Source organism: Crocodylus siamensis, chromosome 12 (assembly GCF_052110815.1).
Source record: "Crocodylus siamensis isolate JL-2025a chromosome 12, ASM5211081v1, whole genome shotgun sequence".
In the NCBI taxonomy this organism is placed as follows: Eukaryota; Metazoa; Chordata; order Crocodylia; family Crocodylidae; genus Crocodylus; species Crocodylus siamensis.
This window is the reverse complement of record NC_143406.1, coordinates 37,259,340-37,270,286: the sequence shown is the minus strand read 5'-3', so window position 1 is coordinate 37,270,286 and position 10,947 is coordinate 37,259,340. Positions and strand designations below refer to the sequence as shown.

Here is a 10,947-nt window from a genome sequence, read left to right as displayed (position 1 = left end):
CTATTGGACAAGAGAAGAAATTACAATCAATGCACAATAAATTAACAAGTAGATGCACTCATCTAATACACTTAAATATTTTAGTTTGTCTTTACTTGGAAGATATGGGATTATAATTATTGAGGAGAAAAAGATTTTTCTTTGGGTCTGTTTAAGGAATGTAAGTGAGTGGAGACAGAATTGTCAGTAATACATTTAGCAAAGACTTATATTTGGAACCTTCAAACTTTTTAGCAGTGCTGTGCCTACAACTCAAATTATTCTCAGTCCATGTCTGTGAAAAGTAACCTGATATTTGTAATGTAGACAAAGCTTTAAGTTGTTTATGCACTTGCTGCAAGAGGTACTTTAATTAGCAAGAGGGCACTTCAATGAGAGCAGCTCCAAGAGCTACTTCAATTGAAGCACCTGGAGTGTCACTTGTATCAGCGTCTCTACGCTGAAAAATGGCAGTGGGGGCACTTTAAAGCATATCATACAAGCTTTTAGTTAAAGCGCTCCTGCTACCATTTTTTAGCATGGGGATGCTGATGCACAGGACGCTGGAGTCTGCTGGGTTGCATTAATTACCACACTCCAGCAGATTTGATGAATTGAGTCTGCTCCAATGCACTGTAATTGCAGTGCATCGGAGCAGTCTCAAAGTATATAGATTTCATAGACATTAGGGCTGGAAGGGACCTCGGGAGATCATCGAGTCCAGCCCCCTGCCCAAAGGGCAGGAAGTCAGCTGGGGTCATAGGATCCCAGCAAGATAAGCATCCAATTTGCTCCTGAAGGTGTTCAATGTAGGTGCTTGAACCACCTCCGCTGGCAGACTGTTCCAGACCTTGGGGGCTCGGACAGTAAAGAAATTCTTCCTTATGTCCAGCCTGAAACGGTCTTGCAGGAGTTTGTGACCGTTCGACCTCGTCATCCCTTGGGGCACTCTGGTGAACAGACGTTCCCCCAGATCCTGGTGGTCACCCCTGATAAACTTATAGGTGGCCATCAGATCACCCCTGAGCCTGCGCTTTTCCAGGCTAAAGCGTCCCATGGCTCTCAGCCTGTCATCGTAAGATCTGTTTTCCTGACCTCTGATCATGCGCGTGGCTCTCCTCTAGACTCTCTCAAGCTTCTCCACATCCTTTTTGAATTGTGGAGCCCAAAACTGGACGCAGTACTCCAGCTGCGGCCTCACCAAGGCTGAGTACAAGGGGAGAATGACGTCCCGGGATTTGCTCGAGAAGCATCTATGGATGCACGCCAGCATTTTGGTCGCTTTACTAGCCGCAGCATCGCATTGCAGGCTCATGTTCATCTTGTGGTCAATGATGACCCCCAAGTCTTTTTCTTCTGTAGTGCTAACCAACGTAGCACTGCCGAGCCTATAAGGATGCTGCAGGTTTTTCCTCCCAAGGTGGAGAACCTTGCATTTATTGGTGTTAAACACCATGAGGTTCTTGTCTGCCCATTTGCTGAGCTTGTCCAGGTCAGCCTGGATCACCCGCCTATCTTCTGGCGTGGATGCTTTGCCCCAAAGTTTGGTGTCATTGGCGAACTTGGCCAGTCCACTCCTGACTTCAATATCCACATCGTTAATGAAGATGTTGAACAGTATGGGTCCCAGGACAGAGCCTTGAGGGACCCCACTGGTCACAGGGCACCATGATGAGTGACTGCCATCAATCACAACCCTCTGGGTCCGACCACGAAGCCAATTTCCCAGCCAGCGGATCGTGGTGGAGCCAAGGCCACAACTGGGCAGTTTGGCCAAGAGGTGATCATGGGATACCAGATCAAAAGCTTTTTTGAAGTCAAGATATATGACATCGATCTCTTCTCCCTTGTCCAGGTGATAGGTCACCTGGTCATAGAAGGAAATGAGATTGGTCAAACAAGACCTACCCGCAACAAACCCATGCTGGCTATCCCTTAGAATGTTAGCCTGGGCCAGTCCCTCAAGGATGGCCTCCTTAATAAACTTTTCTAAGATCTTCCCCAGGATAGAAGTCAGGCTAATGGGCCTGTAGTTAGCCGGATCCACTCTCCTCCCTTTCTTGAAGATTGGCACCACATTGGCCTTCTGCCAGTCTTCAGGCACTACACCAGAGCGCCAGGAGCTTTCAAAGATCCGTGCCAGGGGCTGGGCTATGACGCTCGCCAGCTCCTTGAGTACCCTGGGGTGCAGATTGTCAGGGCCGGCTGACCTGAAGGTATCCAGCTTCTCAAGGTGTTCCTTCACGAGGTCAGCATTTATGGAGGGTAGGGGATCCCCCTCACCCAGATTTCCCTGTCCCATAGCAGGCATGGGCGTCCCGTGGGACTGATGAAAGACTGACGCAAAGTACCTATTGAATAGGTTGGCTTTTTCCTGGGCGTCAGTTGTCAGTTGCCCCATCTGGTTTAGCAGGGGTCCAACATTGCCCTTGCTTTTCCTCCGGCTCCCCACATATCTGAAAAAGGACTTTTTGTTGTCCTTGATGCCTGAAGCTAGTTGGAGTTCAGTTGCAGCCTTGGCTTCCCTGGTTTGGTCCCTGCAGGACCGGACCAGCGCAGAGTAATCCTCCTTGGAGGTGAATCCCGTCCTCCATCCTTTGTAGGCTTTCCTTTTTAGCCACAGGAGGTCCACTAGGTTTCCGGAGAGCCAGGGGGGCTGCTGTGCCTTCTTGCTGCCTTTCCTCCGTGTTGGAACAGATTTAGCTTGTGCATTGAGGATCGCTTCCTTGAGAAGCAACCACTCTTCTTGAACTCCCATCTCCCTGGGGTCATGGTCCCTGAGGGCCTGACCGACTAGCCTCTTGAGCTTATCAAAGTCGGCTTTTCTGAAGTCAAGGACTTCTGTGTTGCTGACTGACTTGCCAGCTTTACGGCGGATGGTGAAGGTGATCAGCTCGTGGTCGCTGTCACCCAACTTCCCATCAATCACTAGGTCGCCGATTAGGTCGTCCCCCGTAGCCAGTACCAGGTCAAGCAGCGCTTTGCCTCTTGTTGGCCCATAAACTTCTCGAGTCAGGTAGAGGTCATCCACGCACGAGAGAAAGCTTTGCGCCCGCTCAGATTTAGCTGAGTGATCTTCCCACGAGATGTCCGGGTAATTGAAGTCACCCATGACAACCAAGGTCCTGGAGCAAGCGGCCTCAGTCAGTTCCTGGGCGAACTCCTGGTCAAGCTCGGGACTTTGAGTGGGAGGTCTGTAGTAGACTCCCACTGTTGTGTCCCCTGTGCCGAATTCCCCACGAATTTTTACCCAGAGGGTCTCTAGCTGTCCATGGTGGTCGCCAGCATCAGCTTGCAGGGACATGTAGCTTTCCTTCACATAGAGAGCTACACCCCTGCCCCTTTTGTCAACACGATTCCTCCTGTACAGGGTATAGCCCTCTATACCCGTGGTCCAGTCATGGGTGGAGTCCCACCAGGTCTCCGTTATCCCAATGACATCATATTTCTTTGCACTGAGCAGGAGGACGAGCTCGTCCTGCTTGTTGTCCAGGCTCCTGGCATTAGTGTACAGGCAGGCAAGTGTGCCCTTGGGGGCTCTTGCCTTGCCCACAGATTGTGCCAGGGCTGGGGCAGGGGTGGGCTCCCTTAAGTGCCCCCTTAAGTGCCTTGGTCCGCTGGCTTTGCAAGGGCCGTTCAGCGGGCCAGCAGGGGCAGTAGTCCCCCCATTCCCCAGCGGGCTTAGTTCAAAGCCTGGTGGAGCAGGTCAGCCAGCCTGGCTGAGAAGAGCCTCCTCCCCAGGGGAGAGAGGTGGAGGCCATCTCTTCCCAGCAGCTCGCTGCCTCTCTCTCCAAAGAGCAGGCTGTGGTCATGGAAGCCAAAGCCTTCCCGATAACACCAGCGCCGCAGTCTTTGGTTCACCGCATGGATCCTCCTCTCCCTCCTCAGCCCATAGCCCGAGACTGGGAGGATCGATGAAAACACCACCTGAGCTCCCAGACCCCTAAGCCCCACTCCCAACTCCCTGTAGCGCCTCATGACCTGGGTGGGGGTGCTCCGAGCCGTGTCATTGGTGCCCACATGAATAAGGAGCATGGGGTAGTGGTCTGTGGGCCGGAGGAGCTGCGGGATCCTCTCCGCAATGTCTCGGATGCGGGCCCCCGGGAAGCAGCAGACTTCCCGGGCTAAGGGGTCGGGGCGGCAGATTGCCCCCTCGGTCCCCCGCAGGATGGAGTCTCCCACAACAAACACCTTTCGCTTTGTCCTGGGGAGAGCGGGGCCAGTAGCTGCGGTCGAGCCTGGGTTGCCTGCGGGAGCTGGCAACTGAGCAGGCTCTGCTGGGGCTGCAAGAGGTGTGAACCTGTTGCTAACCTCCGGCGGGGCAGGGGCCTTGGTGCGGCGGGCCTTGAGGCCCTTGACCACCTTGGTCCATGCCCCTGACTGGGCAGAGCGGGAGGTCCCAGAGTCCTCCTTAGTCGCGGAGGGAGACGGAGCTCTCCCCTGTGGCTCCCGGGGGAGAAGTGCCTGGCAGTAGGAGTCTATCTCCTGCTCACAGTCCCTGATGGCACGCAGTCTCTGGACTGTGGCCTGGAGCTCCTCCAGCTGGCGCGCCAGAGACCCCAGTTGGGAGCAGACCCCGCAAGGGGAGGGGGCCATGCTCCCGGGCCCCAGAGCCTGAAAAAGGGACAGGCAGCCCCCGCAGCCAAGAGCCAGGGGCTCCGTCTGCGTGGAGCCCGGAACCATGGGCTCCGTCAGGGTGGCCATCTCTGCGGTGCCCCGTGGAGGGGCCGCAGAGCCCGAGGGGACCCTCGGGGTGCGGCGTGTGCCCATCCGTGTCATGCCTCTGGTAGGCTGGCTATGGCTGCGGGGGGGGTCGCAGGCAGGGTCTCGTGCCCTCCCCTGCGCGAACTCTGCGCTAACTCGAGCGCCTGTTTACGCAGCCTGGTCGCGCGGCTCCCTGGGGGGCTGGGCCAAGTAGGGGCCTGGGCGGGGGCTTGACCTGGCACCAGGCAGCGGCCTCCTCCCAGTAAGCGAGGAGTTAACCCCTTCCCACCATGAGCCCGCTCACCTCCGGTTGTGCTGGGGGTCGGCAGGGGGCTCGGCGGCTGCTGAGGGGGTGTCTGGGGGGCTTCGGGGGAGTGGGGGTGCAGCGGGCTTCACCCGCGCGTCTCTCACCACTCCAGAGCCTACCTGAGTGTGGTTTTTTTTTTTCCCCCCCTGGTTGGTGGGCCCTTTTAAACTACGCACATGCGCAGTGGGCCTGCCGTCGGGGAACGCTGGCTTCTCAGGCCAGGGGGGCCCTGCCCGGGATTTGGGGGGCCCATTGCTAGATATTTCCATTATATAAAATATTAGATTCTTTATGTAACTAAGATATTCTGTTCCTTGGGTTAGGAACTTCTTGGGGTGGTTATTTGGACTTTCTTGTTTAAACTCTCCAGCTTTTCCACAATTCTCATCTTTACAGTGATATGCTTGGTGGTGCAGTACTGACAAATAGCTTGCCACCAACTATTATAGAGCCAATATACCAGTATATGGCTACACAGGGATGCCTTGTGACTGTTCATCAGATCTGGATTTCTGCTTCAGTGATCTCCATAATGCCTACCTCTTCTCTGCTAGGTTCTTATGAATGTAGATGTGGGAATACAATAAAGTGCATATATGCAGAACTTCCCTTTCCACACTGCTGAGTGATTATAATGTATTTGTCAAAAATCCCTGCCCATTTGAACATTTACCTTTCTAGGATACTTGTATGGGGCAGTGACTTTCTTTACATGGTCCTGTAACTCAGTGATCAGTTTTTCTGGATCTTGCGAAAGGTAGTCAGATGCCAAAACTACAAAGGCCTTCACCACCTTGAAAAAAGAAACACTGCTGAAATTAAGTGTCTGTAATAAAGTACAGGGATTGTAACGTTTAACAAAACTAATTTGCGACAAACTATAAAGTCACTAATTTACACGCAGGCGCTGAACACTTTGCTCAGGTAAGGCTTGTATGGACAGTTTATCTAGAGCACAGCACCTGTATGTGTACTATGTATAAAAAGAAGTAAACTGAAGCCAACCTTATCTTCAATATGCAATTTTAACCTAAAGTGTTTGCAAGTCCTGGCATGAAAAATCATAAGCACTTTGGCTGCACAAACATAGAGACAAAAATGTAGCTGCTATTTACTGTATCACCATATAAACTATAGGACACTGTACTCCACTGTGCAAAGTATTTCCTTGTATTCAGATAAATACAGATAGTCCTCAGACTTGCAACACAACTGGTTCATGAAAACTGTGTCTTAAATCAAAATGTTGCAACTCGGAACCAATTTTCTTATAAGAAACAATGTTATACATGGGGATTGGTTCCTGAACCAAGGCCTGATATCCTATTTTCACCAAAAATACCCCAGAATTTTGTACTCAATCAAGTATAGTAATACAGCTACATTAATGTAAAATAGCAATCATTGATTTGGAAGGACTTCTTTGAGGTGACTTTGCTGTACTTTTTGAAAGGCTCTTGGTTGGACTTTTTGAAGGGTTCTTGACTGGAGTCTTCTCAGGAGTCTTGGCTGCAGGTTTTCCTGGAGTATGGTCTTCTTTCTTAAAAAAAGTGTCCGAGGAAGTTTGGACAGATGTTCTCCAGGGAGATAAGTGTAGCAGTGAACTTGTTCGCTGGCATGGCGTTGCACTGGATCAAGCATTGTAAAGTCAAAACTGATGTCATAAAGTTAAAACAGGGTGCCAGTTTATAAACGTAAATGTGAAACATTGTAACTCAAAATGTTGCAAGTCGAGGACTGCCTGTATTATGGATATGACTGCTAAACAGTTTGTAGAAGCCGATAGAGAATCAAGGTTCCATTTAGGGCTCAGTTTTGTATGTGTTAACACACACACACACACACACACACACACACACTTTACCTCTCCTCTGATGGGATCTGGGCTGCTGACAGCAGCTGATTCTACCACTGCTGGGTGTTCTGTCAGTGCACTTTCGACTTCAAATGGTCCAATACGGTATCTTTAAAATGAAGAAGAGGCTGTTTTATACATTTGGTACCTGATAAAGTGCAAATGAACACAGCTGTACATGTATCGCTGTCACAGGGTCGGATCCCAGGGACAGCTGTGACATTTCCCTGGAGGCTCTATGACTGCATTGTTCTGTCTCTTGAGAGCCTTTCCATCTTTCCTGCCACACCTTGTTAGTAAATATGATAATAGGGATGCTGCCCACAGGTCTTCATATGGCCGGGTTCCACCACACCCCCATCAACCTGTACATGCACCTAGGCCCCTTGCTGAGCCCCATTCTGTAACAGTACCCCCTGGATAGCACCTTGAGCCTTAAGGGCAAATTACATGGCTCCAAATCCACCCCTGCACCACACCCCATGCCTCACTGGGCTGCTGGACTCCTATGGTCCCACTGTACTCGCTCAAGCCCCTCTCACTGGGCCTCTGGACCCATGCAGTCCCAGCCTTCCCTGGCCCCTCCCTGGGCCTCTGGGCCCATGCGGTCCTGGTCTTCCCTGCCCCTCCCTGGGCTGCTGGACCCCTGTGGTCTCAGCCTTCCCTGGCTAAGGGCTGAGTGGTTGCTCCTCAAGGGAACAATCCTGGATGTGCAAGCAAAGTCCATCCCGTCTTGGAGGAAAGGCAGCAAAAGGGCACAGCAGCCCCCCTGGCTCTCCAAGGAGCTGGCAGACCTCCTGCATCTTAAAAGGAAGACCTATAAAGGATGGAGGACTGGAGGAATACTGTGCTTTGGTCTGGACCTGAAGAGAACAAACCAGGAAAGCCAAGGGTGTGGTGGAACTCTTGCCAGCTACAAATATCAAGGACAATAAAAAGTCCCTTTTTTTAGATATGTGAGAAGCCGGAGGAAAAGCAAGGGCAACACTGGACCCCTGCTAAACTAGATGGGACAACTGACAATGATGCCCATGAAAAAGCAATTTGCTAAATGGGTACTTTGCATCAGTTTTTCACCAGTCCCATGGGATGCCCCTGCCCACTGTGGGTCAGGGAGGCCTGGGTGAGGGAGATTCCTTGCCGTCCATTGAAGCTGACCTCATGAAGGAATACTTTGACAGGCTGGATACCTTCAAGTCAGCTGGCCCTTATGGTTTACACCCAAGGGTACTCCAGGAGCTGGCAAGCATCTTAACTCAGCCCCTGGCACGGATCTCTGAAAACTCCTGGTGCTTTGGTGAAGTGCCTGAAGATTGGAAGAAGGCCAATGTTGTGCCAATCTTCAAGAAAAGGAGGAAAATAGATCCAGCAAACTACAGGGCCATCAGCCTGACCTCTATCCTGGGGAAGGTCTTGGAAAAGATTATCAAAGAGGCCATCCTTAATAGACTACCTGACAGCAATATCCTGAGGGATACCCAGCATGGGTTTGTTGCAGGTAAGTCGTACTTGATCAATCTCATTTCCTTTTGCGACCAGGTGACCTATCACCTGGACAAGAGGGAAGAGATTGATGTTGTATATCTTGACTTTAAAAAAGCCTTCGATCTGGTATCCCATGATCACCTCTTGGCAAAACTGGCTAACTGCAGCCTTGACCTCACCACGATCTGCTGGCTGGGGAATTGGCTCTAGGACTCGGAGGGTGGTAGTTGATGGAAGCCAATTGTCTTGGTGTGCAGTCACCAGTGGGGTCCCTCAAGGCTCTGTCCTAGGGCCTATACTGCTTAACATCTTATCAATGATGTGGACATTGGTGTCAGAAGCAGACTGGCCAAGTTTGCCAACGACACCAAACTGGGGTAACACATCCACACCTGAGGACAGGAGGGCGATCCAGGCAGGTCTTGACAGGCTCAGGAAATGGGCAGATGAGAACCTGATGGTGTTCAGCACCGAAAAATGCAAGGTTCTCCACCTTGGGAGGAAAAATCTGCAGCATGCTTACTGGCTCAGCAGTGCTATGCTGTTTAGTACTACAGATGAAAGGGACTTGGGGGTCATGTTTGACCACAAGATGAACATGAGCCTTCAGTGTGATGCTGCAGCTAGTAAAGCAAGCCAAATGCTGGCTTGCATCCATAGATGCTTCTCAAGCAAATCCCGGGATGTCATTCTCCCCTTGTACTCAGCCTTGGTGAGGCTGCAGCTGCAGTACTGCGTCCAGTTTTGGGCTCCACAATTCAAGAAGGACATGGAGAAGCTTGAGAGAGTGCAGAGGAGAGCCGCGTGCATGATCAGAGGTCAGGAAAACAGACCTTATGATGACAGGCTGAGAGCCATGGGACTCTTCAGCTTAGAAAAGCGCAGGGTCAGGGGTGACCGGGTGGCCACCTATACGTTTATCAGGGGTGCTCATCAGGATCTAGGTGAACGTCTGTTCACCAGAGTGCCCCAAAGGATGACAAGATCAAAGAGTCACAGACTCCTCTGAGACAGATTCAGGCTGGACATAAGTAAGAACTTCTTTACTGTCTGAGCCCCCAAGGTTTGGAATAGACTGCCACCGGAGGCAGTTCAAGCACCCACTTTAAATGCCTTCAAGACACATTTGGATGCTTATCTTGGTGGGATCCTATGATCCCTGCTGACTTCCTGGCCATGGGGCAGGGGCTGGACTCTGATCCTCCAGGGTCCCTTCCAGCCCGAATGTCTATGAAATCTATGAAATTCCTGGCCTCAACCCACCCTCAGACTCCTACTAGCCATTGTCACCCTGGCGTACGCACTTCCTGACCCCTCTCTCTTGGCTGTGGCCACACAAGGAACTTTATGCCTTTTCTACACCCTGGCCCTGCCTCCAGGTGAGTTGGGACTCCAGGCTCTCCCAGCTCTGGCTGTTTCTCGTGGTGGGCTCTCTCACCCTTTGGGCCCTGGCCCCAGCATAGGCCAATCAAGGTTCCCAGGGTCTGTTCTTGACCTGTCAGCCCTCTCCTCTCTGTGGGTCCACCCACTTGGGCCTCTCCATGGGTCACACTCTCTTTCTGCAGGTTCAGAGTCTTCCATAGGTCTGGCTACATAGCCCCTTTCTTCTGTGGGCACATCCAGACTCCTCAAAAGACTCCCTGTACTCTGCCCTGCTCACGAGTTTCCCTCAGATACTCGCCCCTCTCGGGGCTCACCTGGCCCCTCAATAGGCCCACCAACTCTCAGCCCCTCTCCCAGGACTTGCCTGGTCTCTCAATAGGCCCCTGTGCCACTCAGCCTCTCTCTCTCCAGGCTTGTTAGGCCTCTCAACAGGGCCCAGGCACTCAGCCCTTCCCTTAGGGGTTTCTTTGCCCCTCAACAGGCCCATGTACTCTCAGCCCCCATCTCAGGGCTCTTGACCCCACACTAGGTCCCCACGATCCTCCTCCACCCTCTTAGTTCCTACTCAGACCTCCAGATATCATTCTCCTTGCTGACGGTCAGGAGCTGCAGCCTTCCTGCTGGGGGACGTCCCTATCCCAGCTCCCAAGATGTTACTGCCAGCCCTGCTCTCGGGGTCTGGGCTTATATCTTGTGTACACCCAGTCCTTCTCCAATCAAGATACTCCCTTATAATCAGGTGACACCCCCCCCCTTTCAGGCCTAGCTTTGGCTTTCCAGTCAGCTGACTCTCCAGTTAGGCCTGACCCCACCTGCCAGTGGCTCAGCAGGCTGCCTGACCTCTCAGAGTGGCAGGCACATCTAGTGCCCTGCCACACTCCTTCCCCCTTCAGCTCAAAGTGGCAGACACATCAGGTGCCCTACCACACACTTGCTTTGAGTTTAACATTGCAATGTGAAGCATAAATTGTTACCCAGCAGAATTGATGACATCATCAGCTCTTCCAACAAACCAGAAGTATCCATCTTCATCCACAAGCCCTCTGTCCCCAGTGATATAAAAACTGCCACGTACTGTAGAATCAGTTTTCTCTGGATCGTCCTAGTAAATGTTAAATTGCATTTGACAAACATCACTCTGCCTGCAAATAAATGATTTTTTTCTAATTTATGTAAAAATGAAATATGACACTTATTTCAGCATTTAAGATATATCCCCCCATAATTTAATACG

The 10,947-nt window shown here is 51.6% G+C and overlaps 1 protein-coding gene across 2 annotated transcripts in view; it reads right to left on the bottom strand.

Moving 5' to 3' along the window:
• The window catches only part of LOC149854923 (acyl-coenzyme A synthetase ACSM3, mitochondrial-like), a 40,132-nt gene that overhangs the window by 137 nt on the left and 29,048 nt on the right, over nt 1-10,947 (bottom strand). For both annotated transcript variants that reach the window (XM_090024131.1, XM_090024130.1), the window contains exons 13-15: nt 10,688-10,815; nt 6,855-6,954; nt 5,664-5,783 (exon numbers count right to left, since the gene is read on the bottom strand). In XM_090024131.1, the coding sequence (XP_089880257.1) occupies nt 5,664-5,783; nt 6,855-6,954; nt 10,688-10,815 (348 nt within the window). The remainder of the gene's footprint in view (nt 1-5,663; nt 5,784-6,854; nt 6,955-10,687; nt 10,816-10,947) is intronic.